Source organism: Scyliorhinus torazame, chromosome 2 (genome assembly GCF_047496885.1).
Source record: "Scyliorhinus torazame isolate Kashiwa2021f chromosome 2, sScyTor2.1, whole genome shotgun sequence".
Taxonomy (NCBI): domain Eukaryota; kingdom Metazoa; phylum Chordata; class Chondrichthyes; order Carcharhiniformes; family Scyliorhinidae; genus Scyliorhinus; species Scyliorhinus torazame.
This window is the reverse complement of record NC_092708.1, coordinates 201,415,392-201,428,377: the sequence shown is the minus strand read 5'-3', so window position 1 is coordinate 201,428,377 and position 12,986 is coordinate 201,415,392. Positions and strand designations below refer to the sequence as shown.

The 12,986-nt window shown below is 48.3% G+C and overlaps 1 protein-coding gene across 6 annotated transcripts in view; it reads left to right on the top strand.

The window, feature by feature from the left end:
* ccnyl1 (cyclin Y-like 1) overlaps positions 1–12,986 on the top strand; it is a 212,162-nt gene that overhangs the window by 104,884 nt on the left and 94,292 nt on the right. For 5 of the 6 annotated variants that reach the window (XR_011936124.1, XM_072482703.1, XM_072482687.1 and 2 more), the window contains exon 2: positions 11,782–11,856. Coding sequence is in view for 5 of the 6 variants with exons in the window: in XM_072482678.1 (XP_072338779.1) it covers positions 11,782–11,856 (75 nt within the window). In the remaining variant the exon portion in view is untranslated. Of the gene's footprint in view, positions 1–11,781; positions 11,857–12,374; positions 12,464–12,986 lie in introns of those variants that run through there. The other variant, XM_072482713.1, reaches the window with a different exon arrangement.

Sequence of the window (12,986 nt, the reverse complement as noted above, 5' to 3'; positions counted from 1 at the left end):
AAGGTCCCTCTCTCTAGTGAATACTGGAGCAAAATATTCACTTAGAGCCTCCCCTATCTCCTCAGGCACAAGTTCCCTCCACTATCATTGATCGGCACTACTCTCACTCTGATCATCCTCTTATTTCTCACATAACTGTAGAATGCCTTGGTGTTTTCCCCAATCCTTCCCGCCAGGGCTTTTTCATGCCCCCTTCTAGCTCTCCTAAGTCCATTTTTGAGTTCCTTCCTGGCTACCTTGTAACCCTCTAGGGCCATGCCAGATCCTTGCTTCCTCAACCTTAGGTAAGATTCCTTTTTCCTTTTGACTAGAAGCTCCACTTCTCTTGTCATCCAAGACTCCTTCACCTTACCATTCCTTCCTCGTCTCAGTGGGACAAAACTATCCAGCACTCGCAGCAAGTGCTCCTTAAACAACCCTCACATTACTGTTGTGCATAATTTCCCCTCCCCCAATTAAATACCTTCCCATACTGTCTGTTCCTATCCCTCTCCATGACTATGGTAAAGATCATGGAGTTGTGGTCACTCACCGAAATGTTCTCCCACCGAGACATCTGACACCTGGCCTGTTGCCAAGCACCAAATCCAAAATGGCCTCCACCCTAATCGGCCCCTCTACATATTGAGTCAGGAATCCTTCCTGTACACACTTGACAAAATCTGCTCCATCCAAACCATTTGCAATAAGGAGGTTCCAGTCAATGTTAGGGAAGTTGAAGTCACCCATGACAACAACTCTGTTACTTCTGCACCTTTCCAAGATCTGCCACCCAATCTGTTCCGCCATCTCTCTGCTGCTATGGGGGGGGGGGGGGTCTATAGAAAACTCCCAATAAAGTGACTGCTCCTTTCCTGTTTCTGACTTACACCCATAATGACTCAGCAGACAAACCCTCCTCGACTACCTCCTTTTCTGCAGCTGCGATGTACTCCCTAATTAACAGTGCCACTCCACCTCCTCTTTACTTCCCTCCCTATTCTTCTTAAAACTTCTAAACCCCAGAACATCTAACAACCATTCCTGCCCCTGTGAAATCTATGTCTCCGTAATGGCCACAGCATCGTAGTTCCAAGTACTGATCCATGCTCTAAGTTCATCTCCCTTATTCCTGACACTCCTTGCTTTGAAACCGACACACTTTAACCCATTCCACTGAATGCAACTTTGCCCTATCAGCTGTCTATACATCCTCACAGACTCGCTGCATACTATTTCTGCCTGTTCAACAGCTACCCTATCCTCTGATCCATAGCTCTGGTTCCTGTGGTGATATACATCACTGTAAGTGCACAAAGGGTTAATGTACAAACACTCCACCTAGCTAGACACTAGAGGGAACACCAGAGACATGACACACAGACAGTCAACCAATAGGTCAGTAAGATAGGACACGACCAATGGGCAGTCACGATACTCACAGAGGTGACACTACCACAGGAGGGCATTACACCGACCCATATAAAAGGACGCATCACACATGCTCAGTCTGTTTCCAGCGGAGACTCTCAGTGAGTACAGATACAGGGTTGATTGAAACGCATCACTCCCACCACGTGGATTGTAGCAGACTGGTTCATCAGTCTGAGTAGCTATAGCAGGATTAACAGTAGCGTCGAATCCAGGTAGGAGAATTGTTAACCGTAATAAACGTGTTAAAGCTATCTCCAAGTCTGAACCTTCCTTTGTCAGAGTGCACATCAAGGAAGCAGCTTATGCTACGTCAACATAACAAAACATGGTTCCAGGAGTGAACTGTTAAATCCATATAGTTGCAACTCAGCGAACAGTGACAACCAGCAACAACAGCCAGGCAAGATGATGTTCGGGATTCCGGTTCCGCCGCGGCTCAGGTGCCACGGAAATCTCAATGAAAACTGGCGTTGGTTCCGGCAGAGATTTGTGATCTACCTGGTAGCGTCTGACCTAGATGGCGCGGCGGATGCAGAAAAAATAAAGCTACTTACCATCGCGGGTCCAGAGCAGGTGAAATCTTCCAGACCTTCAAATATTCAAAGGGGCAAAACAGGAGCGACTTCCAGGCAGTCCTGGACAAATTCGAAGAGTTCTGCGAGGAACATACAAGAAGAAAAGGTAAAAGAGGCGCCAAAACTCACCGTGAGGTAGGCTTGCAGCAACAAACGGCAGTTTTGAATTGCAGCCATCTTGGAAAAGGTGCTGCACGTTCACAGTTGAGCGAAGAGCGCACAGAACGGGAAGGTCCGTTTGCGCATGCGTGAGAAGCCGCGCATGCGCAATTGAGAACAAGGCCCCAAGTAAAGAAACAGCGATCTGCGCATGCACAATCGCTTCCTGCGCGCTATGTCTCGACGTCAGAGGCCCCCGGACCACGCCCACTTAAAGGGGAAATGTCCCAAAACACAAAAAAAAACTTAAAGCCTCAAAACCAGATTCTTTCACCTGGAACGACAGCACAATGCCTGAAATTCGACCGGTAGCTGAAAGTAACCTCCGCAGAACCCTGCAACAAGCAGTTAGCACTGCCCAAAGAGATGATACAGTCCTTGAAGACTATGATTCAGACCTTGAATTCTTCTTTGGACATCGCGAGCCCAATACCAGCTCCGACACAAAACGTGATGATATGGTCTTGGAAGACAACGACTCAGACAAAGCTTTTACCTTGGGAGGCTACCCCAGTACCAAATCCGAACCGCCACTCGACGTGTTGCACATTGACGACCCCAACGACGAGTTCTTTGGATTTGAGGATCTTCAGCCCAACAGATATGACATCCCGACTCGTGAGTGCAGGATTATGCTGCGGCCTGACACCAAGAGACAGAGAGCGGTACAAGCCCACAGAGAGTGGCCTGGTGCCACACAGAGTGGTCCACGCACCGCGAAGGGTCCCTGACCCCAAACAGAAATGGATGAAAGACTCCACAGCGAGACAACTTCACGTCTCCACACAAGAAGTGACTCCAGTGACACTAGCCTCCACAGCAAGCTCGTGGACAGACTCCACAGTAGAAACAACTCAAGACTCCAGAGCGCAGTCCTTGCATGAACAAGAAGTGATGACAGTTTCCACAGAGAGACCAATGCACGATTCTACACAAGGAACGCTGCAAGACTCCACAGAGGGAGTGACACAAGCTTCCACAGCGAGCTCGTGGACAGCCTCCACGATAGAAGCAATGCAAGACTCCAGAGCGCAGTCCTTGCATGAACAAGACCATGAGGGTCTAGCAACCTCCTCTGAGCAACCAGCAGCAGGCAATGCAAGTCTGCCATGCTCAGGTGAACAACAGAAAGACTATGACAGTCTGCCATGCTCAAGTGTACAACAAGCAGACTATGACAGTCTGCCACGCTCCAGTGAACAAGAAGAAGGCTCTGACAGTGTACCACGCTCAAGTGTACAGCAAGCAGACTATGACAGTCAACCCAGATTATTTGAGCCACCAGAAGAAGACACTGACAGTCTACCCAGCTCAAGTGAGACAAGAAGACACTGAGGCTCTACCCATTGTATGTGCGACAAGTGACGACTGCATCCCACTTCCCATACCAGATGTGCAACGTGACAGACCTCAGCTAGAATGTACAGAGGCACTCGACAATCACAGTGAGACTACTGGTGACTCCGGTGACACCACGTTACTTCAAACCTCACTCACTCGAGCCTCTCCGCAAGCAAATGCATTCCTGAATGTTTTAACTCCAGGCGTGGAGCATCAAGAAACCTCAGAAGGTGCAGGTGAACCTGAAATGACTCTGGACGGGGAGCATCAAGAAATCTCAGAAGATGCAGGTGAACCTGAAAGACTCTGGACGGGGAGCATCAAGAAATCTCAGCTGACTCAAGTGAACCTGCAGTGAAGCCAAAATTGACTCGGGTGAAACAGACCAAACTCCAGACTGGGAGCATCGACAAACCAAAACTGACTCCGGTGAAACAGACCAGACTCCAGACGGGGAGCATCGACAAGCCAAAGCTGATTCAAGTAAGCCGGACATGACTCCAGACGGGGAGCGCCGCAAACTCCGTGACGGCGCGCTCAAGGAGACAGCAGATGCCACCAAGCACGCTAACACGAGTAACTGTGTGAAGGACTCGTATTATCCAGAGTGTGGTCCTTGAGCGCAGCCAACACGGCAGCAAAACCAACCAACACAACAACATCAAAGACAATAGCAAGAAGCGTACCAAAGGCAACTATGTCGACAGCAAGCACGACAAAAACAACACCAATGGCACTACGACTGGTACGACGTGGTACAACTCTGCAAATGAGGGACACTGTTACTGCTCAGCTCAGTGCAATGACATGCCATGGCAGGACGATGCATCTTACCAATTCACGTTTGCTGCACTACCAACAGGCAACCTGGCTTTCAGGACAGATGCCATCAAGAATTACCACCACAAGCATTGAAAGAAAAAAAAAAAGAATCCAAATCCGACAACGAAGTGATTTGACCACTTCTTGGTTTCTTCAGCACAGGGACACTGATGGCGTTTACAATGCAATGCCATCATCAACATCACCAACTCACCGACCAAACAAGAAAGCCACTCGACTATAATAATTCATGAACTTTGGACTCATGCATATGATTTGGACTTGTTGTTTAATGATCACTGTTATCATAACTTGCACAGAGTATCACTTATCTACCTAGTTTGTTCAATTTTCTTTAACACAGTACAGAAAATATGTAACACAAAAAAGGGGGGATGTGGTGATATACATCACTAAGTACACAAAGGGTTAATGTACAAACACTACATCTAGCTCGACACCAGAGGGAGCACCAGAGACATGACACACAGACATTCAACCAATAGGTCAGTAAGATAGGACACGACCAATGGGCAGTCACGATACACACAGAGGTGACACTACCACAGGAGGGCATTACACCGACCCATATAAAAGGACGCATCACACGTGCTCAGTCTGTTTCCAGTGGAGACTCTCAGTGAGTACAGACACAGGGTTGATTGAAACACATCACTCCCACCACGTGGATTGTAGCAGACTGGTTCATCAGTCTGAGTAGCTATAGCAGGATTAACAGTAGCATCGAATCCAAGTAGGAGAATTGTTAACAGTAATAAACGAGTTAAAGCTATCACCAAGTCTGAACCTTCCTTTGTCAGAGTGCACATCAAGGAAGCAGCTTATGCTATGTCCAGAGCATAACAAAACAGTTCCCATCCCCCTGCAAAGTAGTTTAAACCCTCCCAAAGAGCTCTAGCAAACCTCCCACCCAGGATATTGGTGCCCCTCCAGTTTAGGTGCAATCTGTCCTTCATGTACAGGTTCCGCTTTCCCTCCTGCACCAGCCCTGTAGACACTTGTTCAGCTGCACTTGCTCTCTTTTCCTTACCTCACTTGCACGTGGCACCGGTAGCAATCCTGAGATTACTACTCTGCTTGTCCGGCTATTTAGCTTCCAACTTAACTCCCTAAAATCACTTTTTCCTCTCTTTTCTCTCTCTCCTCTCTTTTCTCTCTCTCCTCTCTTTTCTCTCTCTCCTATCTTTTCTTGCTCTCTTTTCTCGCACTCGCTCTCTTTTCTCGCTTTTGCTCTCTTCTCTCGCTCTCTTCTCAAGCTCTCTTTTCTCTCTCGCTCTCTTTTCTCTCGCGCTCTCTTTTCTCTCGCGCTCTCTTTTCTCTCGCGCTCTCTTTTCTCTCGCGCTCTCTTTTCTCTCGCGCTCTCTTTTCTCTCGCGCTCTCTTTTCTCTCGCGCTCTCTTTTCTCTCGCGCTCTCTTTTCTCTCGCGCTCTCTTTTCTCTCGCGCTCTCTTTTCTCTCGCGCTCTCTTTTCTCTCGCGCTCTCTTTTCTCTCGCGCTCTCTTTTCTCTCGCGCTCTCTTTTCTCTCGCGCTCTCTTTTCTCTCGCGCTCTCTTTTCTCTCGCGCTCTCTTTTCTCTCGCGCTCTCTTTTCTCTCGCGCTCTCTTTTCTCTCGCGCTCTCTTTTCTCTCGCGCTCTCTTTTCTCTCGCGCTCTCTTTTCTCTCGCGCTCTCTTTTCTCTCGCGCTCTCTTTTCTCGCGCTCTCGCGCTCTCTTCTCTCGCGCTCTCGCGCTCTCTTCTCTCGCGCTCTCGCGCTCTCTTCTCTCGCGCTCTCGCGCTCTCTTCTCTCGCGCTCTCGCGCTCTCTTCTCTCGCGCTCTCGCGCTCTCTTCTCTCCCGCGCTCTCTTCTCTCCCGCGCTTCGCTTCTCTCCCGCGCTTCGCTTCTCTCCCGCGCTTCGCTTCTCTCCCGCGCTTCGCTTCTCTCCCGCGCTTCGCTTCTCTCCCGCGCTTCGCTTCTCTCCCGCGCTTCGCTTCGCTTCTCTCCCGCGCGCGCTTCGCTTCTCTCCCGCGCGCGCTTCGCTTCTCTCCCGCGCGCGCTTCGCTTCTCTCCCGCGCGCGCTTCGCTTCTCTCCCGCGCGCGCTTCGCTGCTCTCCCGCGCGCCCTTCTCTCCCGCGCGCCCTTCTCTCCCGCGCGCGCCCTTCTCTCCCGCGCGCGCCCTTCTCTCCCGCGCGCGCCCTTCTCTCCCGCGCGCGCCCTTCTCTCCCGCGCGCGCCCTTCTCTCCCGCGCGCGCCCTTCTCTCCCGCGCGCGCCCTTCTCTCCCGCGCGCGCCCTTCTCTCCCGCGCGCGCCCTTCTCTCCCGCGCGCGCCCTTCTCTCCCGCGCGCGCCCTTCTCTCCCGCGCGCGCCCTTCTCTCCCGCGCGCGCCCTTCTCTCCCGCGCGCGCCCTTCTCTCCCGCGCGCGCCCTTCTCTCCCGCGCGCGCCCTTCTCTCCCGCGCGCGCCCTTCTCTCCCGCGCGCGCCCTTCTCTCCCGCGCGCGCCCTTCTCTCCCGCGCGCGCCCTTCTCTCCCGCGCGCGCCCTTCTCTCCCGCGCGCGCCCTTCTCTCCCGCGCGCGCCCTTCTCTCCCGCGCGCGCCCTTCTCTCCCGCGCGCGCCCTTCTCTCCCGCGCGCGCCCTTCTCTCCCGCGCGCGCCCTTCTCTCCCGCGCGCGCCCTTCTCTCCCGCGCGCGCCCTATATATGCAGCTTCTTCTGTGGCCATGAGTCCTGATGTGGGACCCGAACCTGGGGCCTTCCAGCTCAGAGGCAGGAACACAGCTGACTCCACCTCTTGGGCTCCTAAACCTCACCAACTCTGTCACCCTCCTTTAAGTCACTCCTTAAGATCCATCTTTATAAGCAAGCTTTTAGTAATCTGTCTTAATGTCTCCTTTTACTATGTTAAAGGTGCTATGCAGATGCAAGCTGGTGATGTGACCACCTGAGTTGGTCCCTCGTCACAGCTACAGTGGTGGAGCAGCTCTGGGGATGCTGTCAGTCCTTGTTTACGGTGTTGCTCTGTTGAGTTGAGAAGATGTGATGTGATACTTCAGGGCCGGAGAATAAGACATTGAGAGAAAATCATCCTTGATTGGCCAAGTTAAGAACAGAGCTGCTGCTTTTATCATTGGGCAAAATCAGCTTCTAATTTTGGGAGAAAGTCATATTTCCTCAATACACGTACAATACCGTGCTGCCTGAGTAAAAACCTCGATTCGCCATCAGTTTCTCTCATCATCAGTATTTCATCCTGGTGCTGGGTAGGTCTCGCGTTTTTTTGCAACACGACTCAAATTTGGAAAGAAAAATATAATTTCTTCCTGTGCTGCTCCAGGTTTTGCATGCTTCTAGTGGATATGGATTTTTAAAACTTTTTATTTTCCAGCCTTTACTGAAATCAAAATGACAACACTGATTTCATAAAGCTTGAGGCAGATCATCTGCTTGTCAGCAGGTTTATAAATCCATTTACAATAATTCAGGTCTAGCAGAATTAATAATGGTATCCAGTGCAGATGTAACATGCATGTTTACATTTAAAGACAATTCAAGGGATATTTCAGAATACATAGAATAGATATATTCCAAAGAGAAAGAAAAATTACCAAGGGATGGTTAACCATTCATGGTTAACTAAAAAAATTAATGATATTAAATTTCAAGAAAAAGCATATAATTGCGTCCGGATGGTTGGCCAATCTGAAGATTGGACAGATTATTTTAAAAAGCAAAGAATGACTAATAGATTATCTTTTAAAAATATATTTAGAATACCCAATTCATTTTTTTTCCAATTAAGGGGCAATTTTAGCATGGCCAATCCACCTACCCTGTACATCTTTGGGTTGTGGGTGTGAGACGCATACAGACAGGGGAAGAATGTGCAAACTCCACATGGATAGCGACCCGTGGCCGGGATCAAACCTGGGTCCTCCGCGCTGTAGGCAGCAGTGCTAACCACTGCGCCACCGTGCTGCCCTTACTAAAAGATTAACATGATGGGAAAAATTAGAGTGCGACAGAAAGCTAGCGAGAAATATAAAGACTGATAGGAGTTTCTATAGATATTTGAAAAAGAGTTAACAAAGTGAGCAGATGAATTGGAACAGGTATTTCGCATTAGTCTTCACTATAGAGGGTGCAAGTAACATCCCAGAAATAGCTGTAAATCTGGATATGGAAGGGAGGGAGGGACTCAAATCAAAAATTACTATTGTCTAGGCCTCGGTGCAAAGCTCAAGAGTTCCTTTTTTAAACCTCTGTGCTTCTCAACTGTACTCTCCTTCTGTAAGATGCTCATTAACACCTATCCCTTTGACCAAGATGTCCAGATTGGTGTGATTCCTGCTAGAACATTTATGTAGGATCTGTAGAATCCCTACCATGCAGGAGGAGGCCATTTGGCCCATCGCGTCTGCACCAACCCTCTGAAAGAGCACCTTACCCAGGCGCATTCCCCTGCCCTAGCCCCATAACCCATTAACCCCACCTTTGAAAAAAATAAATTTAGAGTACTCAATTATTATTTTTTTCCAATTAAGGGGCAATTTTGCATGGCCAGTACACCTAACCTGCACATCTTTTTGGGTTGTGGGGTGAAATCCACGCAGACACAGGGACCATGTGCAAACTCCACACGGTCAGTGACCCAGAGCCGGGATTCGAACCCAAGTCCTCAGCGCCGTAGTCCCAGTGCTAACCACTGCGCCACCGTACTGCCCGTCATTAACCCCACTTTACCTTTGGACACTAAGGAGCAATTTAGCATGGCTAATCCACCTAAACTGCATGTCTTTGGACTGTGGGAGGAAACCAGGGCACCCTGAGGAAACCCACACAGATATGGGAAGAAAGTGCAAACTCCATATAATCACCTTGGCGCCATAAGGCAGCAGTGCTAACTACTGTGCCATTGTCGACATGGCGCAAAGATGGGCTTTGGCATGGTTGTAATATTCTCTATCATCACGTGACATGTTGGTGCCGGCTGTTAACTTTAAACATGAAGGCATGTCACTTGGATTTGGGTACTGTAACAATAACAACTCGTATTTGTATAAAGAAAAAAGTAAGATTGCATTTATATGGTGCCTCTCATGTCCACCAGACATATGAAAGTACTTTACAGTTAATGAAGTATGTTTGAATTGTGGCTACTGTTACAATTAGAAAGCTTCGCAGCCAATTGCAGCAGTGTGGTCCCACAAACAGCAATGTGTTAATGACCACATTTTTTTTGTGTTGTTAGTTGAGGGATCATTATTGGCCAGCACACCGGAGATAGCTTCTCTGCTGCCCTTTGAAGTTCATGTCATGGAATATTTTACGTGTGCCTGAGAGGGCAGATAGGGCCCTGGCGAAACATCTCATCTGAGTCATAGCACTTTCAACAGTGCAGCAGCCACTCCGTTCTCCACTGAGTATTTGTTTTTGTGCTCAAGTGCTGGAGTGGGACTTGAACCCATAACTTTCTGTCGCTGAGGCAAAAGTGCTACCAACTGAGCCATGGCTGCCATTTGCATTCTAGTGCTAAGGGCCAAGGTAGCTGAATGCAAGGTAACCAATGGCTAGTGTAGCCAATCCTCCTGGAATGGCCAGGAGACACCCAGAATTTCCCCCCTCTCCCAGCAACCATTAAAAACAGTTTGGGAGGTAGCACAGTGGGGCAGTAGTTAGCTGAGGACCCAGGTTTGATCCCGGCTCTGGGTCACTGTCTATGTGGAGTTTGCACATTCTCCCCGTGTTTGCGTGGGTTTCGCCCCCACAACCCGAAGATGTGCAGGCTAGGTGGATTGGCCACGCTAAATTGCCCCTTAATTGGAAAAAATTAATTGCGCACTCTAAGTTTTTTTAAAAAGCAGTCTGGGAGATTTTTTAATGATTTGGATTCCCCTTGGTTCATCGACTTCTGCCCTTGCAGCCACAGAATCGCAGGCAGGTTAGGCAGCACTGCTTCGCAGGCGCAGCCAATGAGAAGACATCATAGAAATTCAAGTGCAGAAGGAGGCCATTTGGCCCATCGAGTCTGCATCGGCCCTTGGAAAGAGCACCCCACTTAAGCCCACACCTCCACCCTATCCCCGTAACCCAGTAACCCCACTTAACCTTTTTTTTGGCTACTAAGGGCAATTTATCATGGTCAATCCACCTAACCTGCACATCTTTGGACTGTGGGAGGAAACCGGAGCACCTGGAGGAAACCCACGCAGACATGGGCAGAACATTCAGACCCCACATAGACAGTGACCCAAGCCGGGAATCGAACATGGGACCCTGGAGCTGTGAAGCAACTGTGCTAACCACTGTGCTGCCGTGCTGCCCGACATGACACATTGCAACAGGCCACGTACATGTACTGAGCTCATGGACATCGCTGCCTGTCTGTTTTTTCCCCCATTGCCGCTGGGATGAGTGTGGTGTGAGCAGGCTAAGGAATTAATAGTTCCGCAAGAAGCAGGCACCAGTCAATGATCCCAGGGTTGGTCCCCATGAGTCTCTTGATGTAACCATCAGGTAGGATCAGGACAGGGCCGCTGCTAGCTGGAAAATGAAAACTGAGGTAGCTGTTTGTCAGCAGTCCGTGTGTAGGGTCTGCAGCTTTGCACTTTGTCCCACCCTGGGTGGGTTTACCATGTCACCTGTATTCTGTGGCATTGCTTTTGCTGACGTTTCCTAGAATATGGTCAGCAAAGTTGGCAACTGCACCAATAGTAGAATGTTACGTCAGGACTGCTAAATGAGGCCAGAATTTAGATGAGTGTATTCAGGAGGAATTTCTCATTCCGTATGTGGATGGAGAGGGGGAAAACTTGACCTCCTCTTGGGAAATAAGGAAGGGCAGGTGACAGAGGTGTTAGTGAGGGATCATTTTGGGATCAGTGACCATAATTCCATTAGTTTTAAGATAGCTAGCGAGAAGGGCTCAATGGGCTGAATGGCTTCCTTCAACACTGTCCGAATTCTACGGTTCCCCTTTGTCCACTTATGTAGCTGCTACTTCAATGCACCTCTGCTATTTGCCTCAATTGCTCGATGTGGTAGCAAGTTCCATATTCTCAGCACTTTCTTTTCTTTAAATAAATTTGGTGTACCCAATTTTTTTTTTTCCCAATTAAGGGGTAATTAAACCTGCAGAACTTTGGGTTGTGGGGGTGAGAACTACGCAGACAAGGAGAGAATAAACACCACACGGACAGTGACCTGGGGCCGGGATCGAACCCGGATCCTCAGCTCAGTGAGGCAACAGTGATAACCACTGCGCCACCATGCCACTCTTTCTCAGCACTTTCTAATGGGTGAAAAGGTTCTGCCTGAATTCCATATTGGATTTGCTGCATTATATTATTTCAATGGCCCTTAGTTTTGGCCTTCCCCACATATTCTCGAAACCTGTCATTTTGCAAAACCTCTTTGGTCTCAGTTGCAGCCTCTGATGCACTCTTTATTTTTTTTAATTTTCTGTCTGTCTCCTTTCCTAGATATGAACTGTGAATCCAACCCATCTGACCACCCAAGAGCCAGCACCATCTTCCTGAGCAAGTCACAGCCTGACGGTGAGTAGATACAAGCCAGATTAATATCATGATATCTGTTATTATTGTCCATTATCTACCAGAGTAATGTTCTGCCTGTTTAAAAATGCAGGGTGTTTCATGCTTGCCATTCATTACAATAATGCTGAAACCTCCACTGTGGGGGTAATAATCCTATTTCCACAAAAGAATCTCATGTAGTGTTGCAGCTTTGCTTTGATATCTATTTTTTCCCCCACAGAAATGTTACTATCCACAATATTTATTCGCCAAACTTATCAGCAACAAAGAAATACTGCATTTTAGATTGCTATGTTCCATTAATGTTTCTAACATTCATGGGCAGATATGTTGCCTTTAGCTCAGTAGGTTACAGTTGCATCTCTTTTCCATCATCCTGTCCCAAGCAACGTTTTTCTTTTTAAGTACTGCACTTCCCAAAATTACTTGGCAAAGGTGGCAGAAGGGGTTATCCTCTTTGTTCCCTGTTAATTGCTGAGATATAATGAGAAGGTTGTTTTTGCTTATCTACCTTTTAGAGCTGTCTGTCATCCATAAGGATATGACCAGGACCGCAGGTTCCAATATATCAGCAACCTGGGGGTCATGGTGACCAACAACTCTGAAGGTAAAGAAATTCTTAACATTGATATTTCAGTAACTCAATCAAATTCAGGGTTTTTTAAACCCCTTTACTTCTTTGAAGCAGGTTAGTCTAAGGCAGAGATCCCAGACCTATTGCGTAATCCCTTCGCATCCCTACAGGCAGTTATATTTAATGTTTTAATCTCTTTATTACCCAAGCTTTATTTAAAATGTATAAGTTCAAAGCCTACAATTTAAACAATGCCTTTGATAGTACTGCCCACCATTAATGTGATGCATGAGGCTATTAATTCGAATGAAGGCACATAATGTTTACAATGATAGGTGATAGTTTGAGTCTTAAACTGCTCAGCGAAATAAACACAAGTATAATGACAAATCTTTGTGCACTCCACATTGGGGGGACAATACTTTTGTTACCCCTCACATGCCCCACCTTCAGCCTATCCCTCTCCCCTTTAAATTCTTTCAGTCACGATTTTTCAAATTGTAGCCAATGGTCTGACTGGGGGAGTAGACTCTCTCTGTCTGCTGTCACTCTACGC